At 36.4% G+C, this 19,017-nt stretch overlaps 1 protein-coding gene across 1 annotated transcript; it reads right to left on the minus strand.

The window, feature by feature from the left end:
• Window positions 1-203: 203 nt before the first annotated feature.
• LOC119479102 (protein HEG homolog 1-like) lies at window positions 204-7,802 on the minus strand. Its single transcript, XM_037754336.1, has 10 exons — window positions 7,536-7,802; window positions 7,287-7,406; window positions 5,817-6,433; window positions 5,523-5,683; window positions 3,848-3,976; window positions 3,699-3,744; window positions 3,536-3,573; window positions 2,772-2,862; window positions 2,306-2,582; window positions 204-1,218 (listed from the first exon to the last, which is right to left on the minus strand). Exons 4-10 carry the CDS (start codon window positions 5,626-5,628, stop codon window positions 1,030-1,032), a joined length of 876 nt encoding a protein of 291 aa, XP_037610264.1. The 5' UTR covers window positions 5,629-5,683; window positions 5,817-6,433; window positions 7,287-7,406; window positions 7,536-7,802; the 3' UTR covers window positions 204-1,029.
• Between the last annotated feature and the right edge of the window lie 11,215 nt (window positions 7,803-19,017).

The raw sequence follows: 19,017 nt of genomic DNA on the forward strand, positions 1-19,017 counted from the left end.
TACACGTACCATAGTTTGAGAACCACTGGTATAGGGTAACATATTTAACTTGACAGAAGCAGCTCATAATAATAATAATAATAATAATAATAATAATAATAATAATAATAATAATAATAATGTAACAATAATAACAATAATAATAGAATGCTTAATAATGGAGATGGCTAAAGAATCCATGAAAAATCACAAGTAGTGGAAAGTCCTTTATTTCTTTTGGGGTTAAAATTAATTAAATATCACATAGATATGAGTGACAAAGACAAACTAATACAATACAATAAGTGGTAAAATATTTCCATTCGTGTTGAACAACAGCTTGGTATCAATCGGATATGACAGTGGTTAAAAATAAACAAAATATACTCTTAGTTGTACAAAATAGACATCAAATAATTTCAATGTAGTAAACCTTTTACACAAATTATACTGAAATATATAGAGGGACCTAACCTGTCTTAATTTAAGGGAATAACTCATTGGATTATATTTGAACAAAAGAAACTCGTCTCATTCACTGAGTGAAACAGAAAATTGAGACTTAAACATAACACAAATGATTACCTGTAAATTCATAGACGAGCGATACATTATCTGGGCAAGAGAAAGATATCAAACAGTTCCTCATTTCCTCATTTCAATGCCAGTAAACAATTAGACATTCTTAAGAGAGTAATATTTCAATTGATTGACAACAAAAATAGCGAGAAACCTTTCAAAAGACCTACAGTTCATCTCATATCCTAAACTCTCATAAAAGATTAGTCAAGGAAAGACAGGAATGATTTATGACAGCTTATAATTGGTCAGAATAGAGCTCACACTGCTGCACATTTCTTCAACCATTGCACACAACCCTTATGCTTCTCTTTCTTACCATACTCTTATCATAATGGGGTATTAATAGTATACAGTTATTTTGGGGGAAAAAATAGAAGAAAAGAGAATTCTGAGGTGATTCCAATAAAACTCCAAGCAGCTTTTGATCTGGGTAAATGTCACTGTAGGATAAACCTTTGTGCTTCCTCATTAATTGAACCGTCTTCCATTGTCGTGCACGTAGTGAGGGTTGCTGTGGCCTTGGCTCTGATCATACGGGTTGGTCTGAGGTCGATTCTGGGCGTAGGGGTTGTTCTGGGGGCGAGCCTGGGCGTAGAGGCTGCTCTGGGGTCGAGCCTGAGCATACGGGTTCATGTATTCATGGTCGTCGTAGAGCCGCTACGATGAAAAGAGGATTTCTTTATGAGAGAATTGCAAAACGAAGCATGTATATCCCAGATTTCCTCTTCTCTTTACCCTGCTGAATACTTTCCTTTCTTTTTGGCTCAGCATTCTACCTTGGCTCTTTCTGTTCCACCCTTTTATGAAATCCTTTTATAAAATTTGCAGTGCAATTATTGCCAAATATATACACAGTGTTATTACTCATCTTGACATAACAAATAATAACTAAATAATGTGATTTAATTAAATTTATGGAGCATTTTATGGGTCCAAACACCACTTTTCTTCATGTCCTACAATTGTGGTCTCAATGTTGAGATATGTAAAATGAGCTAATTCAATTATAATATGACATTATTTCAAATGGAATTGTTTCATGTACATATTACTTTACACCTTATTAAAATATTTTTTTTGTTAACAGATCCAAAAAAACAAGGTTAAGATCACCTTTTCTTCTGAAGTATATATTATGTGTCCTTACCATTTAGCTTAGTAATTGTGTATTTTGAATTGCATTTAAAAAATAACTTAATATTACTGCTGAATTCATGTATATTAGATGCTAAGAGTCAAAGCTAACATAGCAGACCATTTATCTGCAATATTAGCAAAAATGTAATTTCTGCAACGTGTCCTTACCGCAACAGCTTTAGTCGTTATTTTTAGAAAATATTTTTATATTAATATTTACAATGATATACAAAGCTTGATGGAAAATGTATTTAAATGTCTTATATTAAAAATATTATAGAATTTAAAAAAGTAAAATGTATGTTATTGTAATGTTGTGGTAAGGACATTTAGTAAGAAGAAGTGATAAAAACCATAAAAAATAAACAGGTTACAGATTAAAAACGACTATATGTCATTCTGTGTACCTGTTTATATGTATTACATACTCTGATGGTTCAAATTAATATTCATAGAGGTTGATTTTTTTGTTTTTCAATTTGGGACAGTCAAAAGTGACCGTAGTTGCAGAAACACTCTTTTACATTTTATATTTCTTTAATTTACCCTTACTATTCTCCCACGTTGCTCCTCTTTGTACATAAAACACACACAGAGGAATACTAACCGGGTTCTTCCCCATAGGGATCAGGTTTTGACGGCCATTGCTCGGAGCCATCTCCAGGTTGGTCCTGCTGTCCCAGCTGTTGGTGGATGTGGCCCGTGGGATCCTAGGCACCCCAGCATTGGCAAAGGCTGACAGGCTGTTGGCCGGCCCATTAACTGAGGCAGCCTGGCTGTTGGCTAAGCCGTTGTTAACCAGTGGTGCCTTGGCAGGAAGGTGGCTATTGTAAGACTTCTCAGTATCTGACTTGTTGTTCTTCTTGGAGCTCTTCTTTGACGATCTAACAGGATAAAACAAAAGTATACATCACTCTCTGTGTCTGTATTTCTGCATTATAGTCTTCTTTTCTATGACATAATTTGCAAAATTTAATGTTAATCTGATAAAGGTTAATGTGAAGTGTGAGAAGACATGGCAGAGGCAATAATGAATGACAATAGGTGGGTGACTGAATAGATGAGAAACTCACTTTTTGTGTAACAATACAGGCAGAAGAATGAGTGTGATGAGCAGCAGTCCCCCGAGCACGGTGCCGACGATTACCAGCGCCAGTTGCCATGCTAACATACACAACAACAAGGACATCAATAACAAGGTTACGCTACTGAAATGGCTTTATTAACAACTTTCTTATGGAAAACTAAATCTATAAAGTGTTTCACAATAAAGGCAAAACAAAGTCATTGCAATAATGAACTCCACTGATTTCAACCATCAAAGTCTGTTTACATGTCAAGAAATCTGATAAATTGCAAATATCAATTTAGTCAGCATTTCAAAATATCGTGAAGTATCCTGTAGTAAAACAAGTATGGAGGACCACTGCAAAACTGGAGTACCTAGTTCAACTTCAAAATTGCACTAGAAGTGCACATAGTATCTTAAAACATACTTGATATTAATGAAACATCAACTCAATCTTATGTCTAATGCATAGGTCATCAACCTTTTTCCTTAAGGGACCTCTTTATCATTGAGTAAAATGACGACCCCTGACTAAGTGACTATATGTTTCCCCTAGAACAGACATACAGAAGATTTGTATAAATCGATATAGTTTAAGTTACTTACCTCATAAAGTACTATTTTTTTTTATGTGTTGTCAACAATTTTGTATCTTTCTTATCAAATAGTGATTTCTTAGTATGTTTATTTTAAATAAAGATTGTCATTATGTAATTGTTTTGTTGTTGTTTTTGCCTTTTTACTGTCAAACATGTGCTGTATACTCACATTCATTGCAGTTAAAACCAGATTGACCGAATGAACAACTGAAAGACAAGAAGAATGATCCATTTTACGATTTCATTGATAACCAGGCTCTCTACGGACACAGGTCATATTTACAGAGGCTCTCAGCTTTCCCCATAATATGACATTTAAACACTTAACTCACTCGATACATGTTTCGAACCCAACCGCCTTTTCACCGCTGGGACAAGCTGCAAAAGTAGAAAAGGTTGAGTTTAGGTTTGTAGTTCAGATAAAAAACAAAAATCTCATTATATAACACACGTTATCTCTCTCCCACTCACTCCCCCTCACCAATGCACATTCTGTTACTGAAGTTCGTCTTAATGTAACCGGGCAAACAGTTACAGCCAAAAGAACCACTTTTCGATTCGCATGTTGAAGTTTTCAATTCACAGGGCTTCTGATCACACAGGCTTGTACCTTTAAATGAAGGAAACACAAGAAGATAGAGTCAGTACACCTAATTCAAACAAGTACAGTGGTACAAAATATATAAAAAAAACTACATGATATGAACTGTGGTCTGAAATGTTCAGTATGCTGATAGCAGTTGAGAAATACCATTATCAGTGAGACATTATTACTCATTGGCTGAATGACACTCACTGTACAAAGATCACTATATATGCAATAACAGAGGGCACATGTAATCTGATTTTAACATGGCAGTATTTGAAAACGCTACAAAAACATTATAGAAGTTTGGTCATCTTAACCAATAGCATATAGCTGATGAGAGGATTGGCACTAAAATGGACACCTTAAGTGTGCATGCTAATGATTTGGCATGCAGTATGTTAAATAATGGTAAGTCACTATGTCTGTTGTTAAAAATACCTATTGGATTAAAAAAAGAAAAACGTCCTAGAAAGGAATATAAGGATTTACAAGCAGCAAGCTCCAAGAAGAAAAGCATGTCAAAGCAACAAACACTGCTGGAGAAAAAAAAAACACTCCACAACAAATAAACTAATAACCAATAAAATAGTAAAATTGATTGTACTGGATGGCCGTGCCACACCAACATAGAAGCCCCCGTTCAGACCTGGTGTTAACATGCGTCCTCAGTGATCAGATCACAAGTGGACATCTTTAGTATGTCTGTTCACACCTGGTATTAGAATGCATCTTGAGTGACCACTTGTGATCCGATCTCACTTCCCCGCTCTATATGCAAATAAACACGTAGTAAATAAATGGCCGATACAGCAGACGTTGTGACGTAATATTACAGGAATGTCATTAGTAATATCCTACATATTCGTAAATTCGGGTACATTTAATTAACATCAAAATAAAAGGTTATTGTACCGGCGGTCCCCGGGGACCTCTGCGCCACCAGCAACGCTGCCTTTGCCAGACAACAGCGGGGCACATAGCTTCAGAGAGCCAGGGAGGAGAGAGAACGGACGGTCGGGTGTCAGCTCCGCGTAAAGCAGTGGAACAAAAACACAGACACTTCTCCGACAGTATGATAATAATGCACGATAATGCATGATCCAATGTCTGTACAAGCATGCTCAAGGATTCCTTTTGAGACACGCGGAAGAACTGTACATGTCCGTTATGAATTATTTTATTCAAGTAATTATTACGGAAGAATTGCAGCACAGAAAACGTCACTATGTTAAAGTACCAACAGAAACACTAAGAACATTTTAATGCCAATCCTCTCATCGCGTTTTCTCATCACAGCAGTAGATGGTTCTGCATTTCGCAGCCCAAACAGTGACATCTATGAACAAAAGTGTTTGATAGGACAAAATAAAACCAAACCATTTGTGATGGACAGAATAATGAATTAGTTTCAGACTGTGCTGCAGACATAGCATACTGCGTTCTGAAACAAAACTCTGAAATTATTTTCTACCTGAAAACAAATCTGTCTTGTTTGAATATTATTTAGAGAAATCTCACCATCATACTAGATAAAGAACTGACGTATATACTTGATAAATAAACTTACCATTGAAAGTTCCACCTGCCAGTGGACAGCTCTCACATGTGGCAGCCTCTTCTATCGTCTTTTCAACGTCTGTTGAACTGATGTTAGTATTTGCTTTGAAGAACATCTCTACATCTGCACTGGCCCCATCCGTCCATGACCAAACTTTACTACCTTTGGGCCTATATAGACAAAAGTCACACTTAATGATGATTACATTCTGCAATTATTAAGTTCAATGTTTAGTAAGTGTACTGTAGGAAGTATGGTTCTGGACTGTAAGGGAGTCAGATGGTAAACACCATTGTGACTTACAGCTCACGGATTTCCAGCACTATAGATCCAGAGTAACCATCAGTATTCCCGAAAACCCTCTTCAGCTGTGTTTTGGAAAAAAACACAATTTTGTTTAGGCCATCATCTGATTGGGAACGCACAGCCCATTTAGATCAATTTCACTCCTGCGATTGATAGATATTGTGTAGCAACATAGTACATTCATTACCACACGCATCAGGTTTAATGGCTAAGTGTAGCACCGGTGAGTAAAATGAACGATCACTGTTGGCAGTGAACTCCACAGACAGTTCTTCTTCAGGGTAAAAAAAAAATTCAAACATGTTTAAGGGAAATAAAGGAAGAATTATTTATTATTTGCCACATTTAGCTGTTGGTCAGTTGTTGTTTGTTGGAATAGATGGGGGATATTTAAAAAAACAAAAACATAAAACTCAAGCAATGGGCGTGCATTATCTGAAAGGCCTTAATTCCAAAAAAAAAAAAAAAGCCACGTAAAAAAAAAGGAGAGAACTTGTTGCTTACCTCTTCAGTAATTTTTTGCGAGGCTTCTTGAAATTCTGGTGATGTCTTGACAGTCATACTTTTATGGAATTTAAATAGAGGCAGGTCTAGTTTTCCAGGGAAAACTTTGGCTAAAATAGGAAAACATCATCTTTTAGGAAAGTTGTACATAAACTCCTGTCAACTATTTATTTAAAATAATAGTTCAACAATTTCGGAAATACGTTTATTCACTTTCTTGCCAATAGTTAGATGAGAAGATAAACCCATTCTCATATCTATTCAATAAATTAAAGGCTCCAGCTAGCAGCCAGTTAGCTTAGCATCAAATGCAGACTTAACCAGCTGCCCGTACTGACGACATGCAACGCCGTCAGTTCCGTGCGCCTACCGATACAAAAATTTACTCGTAAAATGCTCAAACTAAGATAGACATTTAACTTATTATACTTTATTGTCATACAGATGTTGACAACTTAAAGTAAATAGATTGTATTTAGGATCAAATATACCCTTGTCTAGTCTAGAAAATGGTAGACATGTTTATTTGATTGTAAAGTGTTGTATATTTATACATATATATACAACATATTTATTACTTTTTTTGACCCCTATCAGCAGCTATAACCCTATAATTTATCATATCTTGAACTGACTTAACAGTACAATAATTTAGTGCAATAATTCCGCTGTGCAATAATGTGGCTTACTCTGGCATTAACACTGCATTTATTTATACAGTACATTTAAACTAATATTCATATTTATTTATACTATTCTTGCATTTTTACACAATTAATGAATTGCTAGTTTTTTTGATTGAAGTAGCACTGGTCTTCCAAGGTGCTTATTATTTTGACTGACCTGATGAATTTGAGCTAATTACTGTACAAATAATCGACTACAGCAACTCTACTTTAACAAGGTCCTCCTACATCCCACAGATACATATAGGCCTACACACTTTGCAAAACAAATACTTACCACTCTCACATGTTCCGCTGCCAGGATTGTATTCACCAGCCAAACACCAGCATGTAAAGGTTTGATTGACACGAGCCTGACAGGTGCTCCCATGGGGACATGGGTTTACAGCACAAGGGTCTTTAAAGTCAAAAGAAGAAGAAGAAGAAAAAAAACATGCACACAACAATTAGTGTTTTCAGCATTATGTGAGCATCTAAAACAATGACAACTTGAAAAGTTAAATTTTTTGGACACAGGTGGAATTACCTGGTGTGGTTGTAGGAACAGGTGGTCTTGTGGATGGATCAACCGGACCTGTTGTTGTATTAGCATCTACGGTTGTATTTGTCTGATCTGCCGTAGTTGTTGTAACGTTAGTAGCTACAGCTGTGGTAATCGTAGGTCCTTCATTTGTTGTAGTAGCTACAGTTGTGATAGTCGTAGGTGCTTGAGGTGTTATAGTAACTTCAGTTGTAATAGCCGTATCTTCTCCTCCAGATAAAGTGGGCGAAACTTCTGTAGCTGTTGTAGCAGCTACAGCTGTGTGTATAAAAGAAAAAAGAGAGTTTCTCAAATTCAACCTTCAAATTTAAAAAGGTTGTAGCTTTATCACCATCAAATTATTAACAAAAGCCAATGCCAGCCAGCTCATCATGATGAAATGACATGGCGTGATAGATATATATAAAACTTTACGATACAACAGCATGAATTATGGGTTTACAGGCAGTGATTTTCCTTTACCTGAAGATAAAAAGGACTAATCATAGCAAGGAGAGTTACAGCTTAAAAGGTGAACTAGGCGCGGCCCTGCCATATTCTATACAGATAGCCGGGAAAAAGTCCAGCTGTTCACTGTGTAAATTAGTAGGCTATAATTGACTTATTGTTCTGCCTTTGGTCTAAAAACAATATAACGGACACATTTTCACGGTTGTATGAATAGGGATTTAGAAGAAATAAAGGCTCTCAGATAGTAAAGTGTCAGTTCACTCAATCAAATTCAAACTAAGGAAATTTCTTTTTTTTTTAAGCAATATGTCACTTTTATATTGAGGATGTAAGGGATGCCTTAATGAAAACATATCAAACAAAGACATAAATTGAAATACAATACACATTGTTATATGTTTTTCCTTTTCACGTCTGCAAACTGGATACAAAACATGGGCCAAATAAGGTCTTTCCTACTAATTAGGTCCATTCATATGAGTCCCAAAAACTAAATTTAACAGGTCCTATGTCTGCGCCATAAAGCTCACTCAAAGCTCATTTAGGCTTTAAACATGTAAAGCATTAACCAGACTCGATGGTCTAAGGGGAACAAAGAGACTTCCTTGATCGGAATATACTTCCAAAGGAAGGTAACAACAGGGTCATAAGGTAAGGTCAGATTGTCTGCATCAACACAGTAGTTAAATATTGACATTTCATTGTGTGTGCACCAAACATCCTGAGGTAAAAAATGGTTGTTAGGTCAAGCTTGAAGCAATTATGCAAATTGTGCCTTCATTTGAACTGATTTCTGACTAGCTGGATGTATGGATTTTAAATTTTAAATAAAACTGAGGTAAAAGATATTAAATATGAAAACAACAGGCTGTTTAATGTTACTTCAGCACTCAGGCTTACATCATTACTTTCCATTTTCTACTGGCAAGGGTACCACTGGATAGATTTACGGTAATAAGCAATGCAATGCCATAGATCTTTTTTATCTAATCTAATAAAAAGCCCATTTAAACATAAGATGTGTGATGAAAATATCTCTGCTTTGGGTAGGGACTTATTTAATCCTAAAACAAAACGTAAAATTTAAGACAATCTACAGTATATAAACAGACGGAAAGACAAGAATATATATATATATGAATTAAAGATCAGGCAACTTACCAATACAGGCCACAACTAGCCAAAGGACAGAGAGGAGTCTGAATTCTCGAGCCATTGGAAAATAACTTACTGACAAAACTTCACCACAAGAAAGAAAGCCAGAGAGGGTTATGAGTGGACGAGGCTTTAGGGCTCAGGTGTCTTCCACTGGCAGTTTTAATCATTAGCCACTCCTACGAGGGCGGCACTGTGTGCCAAAGTACATTTCCCGCCCAGAAAAGAAGACTCGATGGGCCTTGTTTCCGTCTACCAAGCCATTTATCTGTATATCAATCTTCCATGACATAGATCTGTCTCTGTCAGTTTGTTTGTTATTGTTAATGTCCAGAAAGTGTGTCAGATCTAAGAGCTATCATCGTCAAAACACAATCTCAGACAAATTTAATTTAGAGAAAATCCAAAGAATAGAAGAGCTGGCCAAGCTGTTTGTTTGACAAATGATCTTTAGGAATCGTAGCGTGAAATTATCTCAGTAAACACTTACTGAATCATCAGAAACCTTCAAATTACACTAGAGAAGATGCTAACATCCTCACTGCTTTCATAAAAACCCAACAAAGTTCTCTAGTGATGATGTAGGCCAACCTGAAATTCAAACCTGACATGGCTCATTGGCTGGGGCGGCCACTCATGGGAGGTTTTGGATTGTGACGAAAATACGCTTTGGGTCAAAACTAGACATGTTTCCGTATGTAGTGCTACATGAGATGTTCACATAAATAGTGTTAAAGGTGCTAAATGCGGAATTGAGAGCATTTCTATTGCCTCCGCACGCCTAACAGCGCTAACAGTGCAAACGACGACAACAGTGCTGACAGAGCTAACAGTGTTTACCTGAGGGGGAACTGGAGGGTGGGCGCTACGCTCCCGCGACGCTTCTGTGACGCCTGCAACCGACGTATGAGCGCAGTACAGAGCGATGGCCATGAGCTAGCTAGTGGGGCACTTTCACATGCACTAAAAGGCACGCGTGGCCAGCCCGGCTATGTCAACAAAGCACACACAGAGGAAGAGTGACTTCATTCTCTGCTCAGGTAGACATTATTCCTCTTTATCTTTACATAGTTGTTTGCTGCAATATTAATGCTCTGGATATCATACAGAGCACAGTTGAATAAGGAGGAAGCTTTAAAGCAGAGGAGAGTTTACGGACAGAGGTTATTATCATTGTGCAATATCAAAGACATCACACTGGCACCCCCAAGGTATGTCACGTACATCAAGGTTACTTTTGAGACGTAATATGTTACAGATTACTAGTTACCCTGTTAACAATGTAATAAGTAATGTAACTATTTTAATTACTTCATCAAAGTAATGTTACTTATTACATTTGATTACTTTTCTAACAAATATATATATATATATATATGTACTGTATAACATATGTTTTCTCAATAACTGTAACTGATTACAATCTCATTTATTTTGTAATTTAATTACGTAACTCTGTTACATAAACTAGTTATTCCCCAACACTGGGTAGATGTTTCCTGGCTGAACTTATCGTCATAGCTGAAAACATGTAAAACAGAATTTGGAGGATTTGTAAAACAAGAACAAAAACAAAAATACTACCTCAGTTTAATGACAAACAGTTTGGGCTGGGCGATAATTCAATACGACAATTTATCGTCTTTCAATGGAATTGTATCATGATGAAATTGTATATCAAGATATCGTGATACACAATTGTGTCATCTAAACTGATGATAACCACATACTAACTCAAATTTCTCAGAAAACCTGATCAAACTCAGTTAAATCAAACTATTGTCTTAATCTGATTACTCTGTATTTGTATCAGTGTACAGCTGGAAATATTTATTAATTTTTTTCCTATAATTTCACTTGAAACTTTTATGTTTATTTTGCACTAAAGTCCTTAATTAAATGAAAAAATACTCAGTACTATCATTTGTCAAGTATTTAATTCACACAGGAGTATATAAAAATAGGCTTACCATGTGGTTATTTCATATAGACTATTTATTTATTGAATTACCAGAAAACATGCTATACTGTGATATATATTATTACATTATATTATTGCGATATTAAATGACCTATATTGGGATAGAAGATTTTGACCATATCGCTCAACCCTACAAACAATGTGTACTTGCTTTAATATTCATGCAACACTGTTGGTTGCTATTTATGAAAATATTCAGCTTCTTTCTAGAGTGACTAGCACTTTTTATGGTGCATCTCCGCCTCAGACTTCATAAGTTACTTATAGAGGGCGTAATGAACATTAGGGACAAAGATTACATTCCTTTCCAGTCATTTTATGAATTTATGGTAGTTCACAAACAACTTCTACAAACACAATTTCTTCACAGGACCAATTAAAACATGACAGTGTCCACACAACGCCACAGAAACTGTTTCCATGAAGGCAAAATGCAATTACCAACGAAAAAGTCGAAAAATGTTGCTTCAGAAAGTGATTTAACCCACATAGAACGGTCTTATCGGAAACTGGGCGGCCAATAAAACGGGGTGGGACGAAGGATAACGTGACCTTTGATTCAAAGACGTCATAGCATGAAAGATAACACGATCTTGGTGTTGAACAGTTTAACAGCTAAAAAATAAGGTTTACAACAACTCAACATAAAAGTTGGAACATTCGGGAAATCAAAATTAGTAGTAGTTTTAAACCTTCACCTTAAAAATGTATGACTGAAGTCATGTTTTAAAATTATTTTAAAGCTCAATGAAAACTGGGCTATCACCACCCGTAAAATGATATTATCTCCAAGTTGACTTTGATCCTAGATGTATATCTGAATTAACAAATGACTAAAGTCTTACGCCCCTTCAGCGTCATCATGGTACGTGATAATCAGTCAGTGAAAAAATGGCTGAAATTGCCTAAAGATAAAAACAAGTATATTTTAACTATGGGTGAAAGAGTTCAAGCACCGGTTTCCATGGGTGTTGGTTAATTAAGGCCAACACAACAAATGGGTTTATAGATAAATAGAAACTAGGGCTATCAATTGATTAGAATATTTAATCACTATTAATCGTAAATTAATCGCACATTTTTTTATCTATTCGAAATGTACCTTAAAGGGAGATTTGTCAAGTATTTAATACTCTTATCAACATGGGAGAGGGCAAATATGCTTGCTTTCTGCAAATGTATGCATATATTTATTATTGGAAATCAATTAACAACACAAATCAATGACAAATATTGTCCAGAAACCCTCACAGGTACTGCATTTAGCATAAAAATATGCTCAAATCCTAACATGGCAAACTCAAGCCCAACAGGCAACAACAGCTGTCAGTGTGTCAGTGTGCTGACTTGACTATGACTTGCCCCAAACTGCATGTGATTATCATAAAGTGGGCATGTCTGTAAAGGGGAGACATTTACATTCACATATCTTGAGGTCAGAGATTGTTTGAAGTTTGGAGCGTTATTTAACCTCTTTCACGACGAGCTAGTATGACATGGTTGGTACCAATGGATTCCTTAGGTTTCATATGATACCAGTGTCTTCACTCTAGCTTTAAAACTGAGCCCGGTACAACCTTGATTGAAGATCGATTGTGTTAATGCGTTAAAGAAATGAATGCCGTTAAAATTAATTAGCGTTAACGCATTATTATCGCGTAAATACATAATTTAAATTGTCAAAGCAGGAATATTAGATTCTATCATTCCCAATGATATTCCTTACTTTTCACCCAACAATCAACTTAATCACACCAACGTTATCCAATATTATGTTAAGATCACATTTCCCATAAATCCCATTTCACTATTCATTTTTCCTCACAATCTTTTAAGAAACGTTACTGTTAATGTCTCCAAAAGTAAATTTAAAGGTTTTGAACTGGGGTTCATCTTATTATTAATTATATTTTACATGAAGAGTTTGTTTCAGAGCAGATAAATGCTTCATTCCTGCTAATGAAGACATCTACAGTATATTTACCCAGCTACATTTTTCACCAGCAGGTTTTATGAACATGTTGACGTGAGTCAACAGAGGTGCGATCACAGCGCAATAACTGTGTCCTCTTGCTAACTGTAAGTCCAAAGTCGCTTACAGTTATGGCCATCCTTAACTCCACCCAACCTGCTGTTCCTGGCAATGACGACTGTGATTAGAGTGTGAACATAATGTTCATGTGGGTGAGGGAGGGATGCTGACAACAGCTTGGCAAAAAGTGGCAGTGATAGTCATTCCCCTGAGGACCCTTGACTCTGAACACCAATTACACTGCAACGTCATGCCCAATTATAAAAATGGGTGACACAAAACCAACATTAAGTGCAGAGGTGGAAGATGTACTCAGATCTTGTACATCAGTAAAAACAGCAATACTACCGTGTAGAAATACTGTTACAAGTAAAAGTCATACATTACATTTTTTTACTGAAGTAAACTTACAAAAGCATTAGTACCAAAAGTTAAAGTACATTATAATTATTGATGCATTAATATGTATATTACTTTCATGTCAAAACTGTTAAAGATGGGGCTAATTTTAACGACTTAGTATACTTTATCTGCTGGGTAGCATGTGAAATCCCCCCCCCCTCCTTATATTACATCAGAATTTATTTGTTGATTATATTTTCTATTATTAATCTGCACAATCAATGTAATTTAAGTTATCAAATAATTAATTAAAAATGTACAATATTTTTCTTTGAAAGTCAGTGGAGTAAAAATACAAAGTAGAAGAAAATGGAAATATTATAATTAAAATAAGTAAATGTACTTAGTGACTTTCTTTTTCCATTTCAATGTTTATTTGCAGAATATTTACAATAATAAATATTAAATTTAACAACACATTTTTTTTTTCTCCACTTATTTATTCAGGTTTTTCCATTAATTTGTAATATGTAAACACACATCTTGTTGTTGATGTATTTAGATTATGCATTAAGCCCATATAATATTCAATAACAATTTTCTACAATATTTGCACATGACAACTAGTGTATGGTTTAGGTTACGGAAAGATTGCGGTTATGGCAAATAAACTACGGTTAAGATCAGGAAACTATTACACTTGGGTTAAGGACTGTTTCTAATTTATATGGATAGTGATGTTTGACTGGACTCAATTTTACACTGAGACAAAAAGAGTACGTAAAGAGAGAGCACAGCTTGCGCCGTCTAATTTGAGGCTACTAAAATGTGTATTCAAACAGTACAAAAGGGTTGAAACTGCTTTCTATTCCCTACAAAAGACAAGGACACTCTAGCATCTCTTCAGTGTCTGGGAAACAGGTTTTTCACAGCCATCAAGGTCAACAGTGTGAAAAAACACAAAGAATCTTCATCCAGCACCTATTAAGGAGGCCACTTGTACAACATGCAAAACATTTCAAGCGACTGGTATTATAAAATCAACTGTCAATGTTTCATCTGGGTTTATGTCTGTCAGGAGAGTCACTCGGTGGAAAACAGCTCCATCCTCTGGCAGCAGAGCCTCGTGTCTAAATGATGGGATGACTCACTATCGCATCAACAACATTGGATCCCTGAAAGGATCACATGACGTACGGTAAACTGGATTCTCTCACAGTAGGAGCAAGGTGGGTGCATCCACTGCAAGAATGAAAGTCTTGGCTCCTGTGTCTGTTGAAATACAAGCTTCAAATGCATAAAGAAAGTATTAAAAACCTCAATTTATGTATTTTGAAGAAGCAGGGTGAGAAGTAAATTGGAATAAAGAGTGCAATTAAAGAAAGCAGGGGTTGCTCTTGATTTCAGGCTCTTTACTTACAGTTGATATCATATTGTCAAAGAATTGTAACCAATTTACTCAAGTACTGTGGCCTACTTACAATTTTGAGGTACTTAATTAACTTGAGTCTCTCCACTTTGTGGTACTATTTTATACTTATATTAAGCCAGATAACGAGAAGGTACTCTGGGTATGTTGAACTCTCTTCGTAGTACAGGCCTCAGAAATACACCATTTTAGAATAGGCAAAAATAACACATTTATACTGCATGCAAAAAACTGCATGTCTTTTTGCCCCAAACTGCATGGGGTTAGCATAAACCTGGCATATCTGTAAAGGGGAGACTCGTGGGTACCCATAGAATCTGTTTTCATTCACATTTCTTGAGGTCATAGGTCAAGGGACCCCTGTGAAAATCACTATGCCAGTTTTTCCTCGCCAACATTTTTGCGTAACTTTGGAGCGTTATTTAGCCTCCTTCTTGACATCACTCTAGCTTTAAAACGGAGCCCGCTACAACCTTCAAAAGATCAAATAGTGGCCGGGCCTGACAGCAGGTTAAAGGGACTGTTTGTAACTTCTTACACGTATAAATCACCCGGGTCTGTGTCCCATGCGCGCTCGCATACAGTATGTGCGCTCCCTAAAACCGCAAAGTTATATCTAGTGAAGCACTAAAACCGCAAAGTCATATATCTAGTGAAGCCCGTCTTGCAAAGCAGTGTTGGCTGCGGTTGTAGTACGCGGGGGAGACTGCAGCTTTGGTCTCCAGGGCCGGAGTCTCTACTGTACTCTGCTCCTGTGCTCCTTTTAATTATGTCTTAATGTTCCTTTGCACTTTGTCTCAATGTTCTTGAATGTTTATGTAAAGCACTTTGAATTGCGCTGTTGCTGAAATGTGCTATACAAATAAAGCTGCCTTGCCTTGCCTATATCTTTCTCTTATGTTATCTTATCTTATGCCTACATAAACCTGACTTACAGCAGTTCAACACTTAAGTGGGAATGATTAATTAAATTGTAAAATGAGGAAGGAGTTTGAATGTGAATGTACCTTTTTCTTGTGTCCTGTATTACATGCAAAAACAAAGACTTGCACGTGCCATGTCTCTCTTTATTACACGATCTACTCATGTGTAACGTGTTCAGGGTGTTTTACATTACTAATGGCGCACTATAGGGCTACTTGTGTGTTGTCCAGTGAGGAGTCTCTCTCTCTCTCTCAAACCCTCAGCAGCCCTTCGCCTGTCTCCTCTTACAAAAGTGAATATAGTGCAGAAGAGACTGTTAAAAATGAGTATAGTGCAGGGTAACTCCAGTAGCTTAGTCTATGAAAGTGTACTGTGTGCATTATTATATTATTATAGGCCTTAATACCAATTTTGGATATTTTCTTACACCCCTACTCCAAGTAAGTATTGCTAAGTACCTTGTATGTCACCAAAGGATTCAGTTCAACATTTAAGTGGGAATGATATAGGTCCAATATCTGCGTTTATACCAATTCAGCATTATGAAATCTATATAAAATTGTAAAATGAGGAGGGAGCTTGAATGTTAATGCACCTTTTTCTTGTCTCCTGTATTAGATGCAGAGACAAAGACTTGCATGACGCCATGTCTCTCTCTTTATTACACTATCTGTTCATATTAACGTGTTTAGGGTGTTTACTATATTACCACATTACTAATAGCGCACTATAGGGCTACTTGTGTGTTGTCCAGTGAGGAGACTCTCTCTCTCTCTCTCTCTCTCTCAAACCTTCAGCAGCCCTTCTTCTGTCTCCTCTCACGACCCTTGAGTACAATATGGTTAGACAGTGCAATATGTTAAATAAGGACAGTGCAATATGTTAAATAAGGACAGTGCAATATGTTAAATAGGGACAGTGCAATATGTTAAATAGGGACAGTGCAATATGTTAAATAGGGACAGTGCAATATGTTGCATCTGTGTAATATTAGGCTATTGTCTGTGCAATATGTGCAAGACGGTAGACGGTGCAGTGCACTACCTGGGTGCAATAGCTGCCATGCTGTGTGTGATAGTATGTGCCATTATGTATGTGGACTGTGTTTGTGTTGAAACATCTTTTTCTGTGGAACTGTTTCCCTGTCTTGTGTGGAATTGTTTATTATTGTTGTTGATGCTGTTTTAATTTAGTGTTTGTAATGTAATTCCCAATAAAAGTATATCTTCTCTTATGCCTACATAAACCTGACTTACAGCAGTTCAACACTTAAGTGGGAATGACCTTAATATCTGCGTTTATACCAATTCAGCATTATGAAATCTATATAAAATTGTAAAATGAGGAGGGAGTTTGAATGTTAATGCACCTTTTTCTTGTGTCCTGTATTACATGCAGAGACAAAGAGTTGCACGACGCCATGTCTCTCATTATCTGTTCATGTTAAAGTGTTCAGGGTGTTTTTAACCTACTATATAGTGCACTATAGGGCTACTTTTGTGTTGTCCAGTGAGTGAGGAGTCTCTCTCTCTCTCTCTCTCTCTCTCTCAAACACCTCAGCAGCCCTTCACCTGTCTCCTCTTACAAAAGTGAATATAGTGCAGAAGAGACTGTTACAAATGAGTAGCATATAGTGCAGAGTAACTCCAGTAGCTTAGTCTATGAAAGTGCACTGTGTGCATTATTATCTTATTATAGGCCTAATATCTGCATTTATACCAATTTAGCATTATGAAATCTACATAATTAGGAGGGAGTTTGAATGTTAATGCACCTTTTATTGTGTCCTGTTTTAGATGCAAAGACATGCAGGACGCCATATCTCTCTCTACATTACACTATCTGTTCATGTTAACTGTGTTCCAACATTTATATTGTGGTTAGAAACAAAACTCTGATTTACCTTTACACTGCCTTTAAGTGGGAATGATATAGTCCCTAATATCTGCGCTTATGCCAATTTAGCATCCTGAAATCTATATAAAATTGTAAAATGAGGTGGGAGTTTGAATGTTAATGCACCTTTTGCTTGTCTCCTGTATTAGATGCAGAGACAAAGACTTGCACGTGCCATGTCTCTCTCACGACCCTTGAGTGCAATATTGTTAGACAGTGCAATATGTTAAATAGGGACAGTGCAATATGTTAAATAGGGACAGTGCAATATGTTAAATAGGGACAGTGCAATATGTTAAATAGGGACAGTGCAATATGTTGCATCTGTGTAATATTAGGCTATTGTCTGTGCAATATGGGCAAGACGGTAGACGGTGCAGTGCACTACCTGGGTGCAATAGCTGCCATGCTGTGTGTGATAGTATGTGCCATTATGTACGTGGACTGTGTTAGTGTTGAAACATCTTTTTTTCTGTGGAACTGTTTCCCTGTCTTGTGTGGAATTGTTTATTATTGTTGTTGATGCTGTTTTAATTTAGTGTTTGTAATGTAATTCCCAATAAAAGTATATCTTCTCTTATGCCTACATAAACCTGACTTACAGCAGTTCAACACTTAAGTGGGAATGACCTTAATATCTGCGTTTATACCAATTCAGCATTATGAAATCTATATAAAATTGTAAAATGAGGAGGGAGTTTGAATGTTAATGCACCTTTTTCTTGTGTCCTGTATTACATGCAGAGACAAAGAGTTGCACGACGCCATGTCTCTCATTATCTGTTCATGTTAAAGTGTTCAGGGTGTTTTTAACCTACTATATAGTGCACTATAGGGCTACTTTTGTGTTGTCCAGTGAGTGAGGAGTCTCTCTCTCTCTCTCTCTCTCTCTCTCTCTCAAACACCTCAGCAGCCCTTCACCTGTCTCCTCTTACAAAAGTGAATATAGTGCAGAAGAGACTGTTACAAATGAGTAGCATATAGTGCAGAGTAACTCCAGTAGCTTAGTCTATGAAAGTGCACTGTGTGCATTATTATCTTATTATAGGCCTAATATCTGCATTTATACCAATTTAGCATTATGAAATCTACATAATTAGGAGGGAGTTTGAATGTTAATGCACCTTTTATTGTGTCCTGTTTTAGATGCAAAGACATGCAGGACGCCATATCTCTCTCTACATTACACTATCTGTTCATGTTAACTGTGTTCCAACATTTATATTGTGGTTAGAAACAAAACTCTGATTTACCTTTA

This window comes from Sebastes umbrosus, chromosome 20 (assembly GCF_015220745.1).
Source record: "Sebastes umbrosus isolate fSebUmb1 chromosome 20, fSebUmb1.pri, whole genome shotgun sequence".
NCBI classification, from domain to species: Eukaryota; Metazoa; Chordata; class Actinopteri; order Perciformes; family Sebastidae; genus Sebastes; species Sebastes umbrosus.

Coding starts and splice junctions, on each gene's coding strand:
- LOC119479102 (XM_037754336.1), bottom strand. CDS start 5,628: ATGTTCTTCAAAGCAAATACTAACATCAGTTCAACAGACGTTGAAAAG. Junction 3,977..5,522: donor GGCAGGTGGAACTTTCAATG/GTAAGTTTATTT, acceptor CTTCATTTAAAG/GTACAAGCCTGTGTGATCAG. Junction 2,863..3,535: donor TGGTTTTAACTGCAATGAAT/GTGAGTATACAG, acceptor TGTGTATGTTAG/CATGGCAACTGGCGCTGGTA.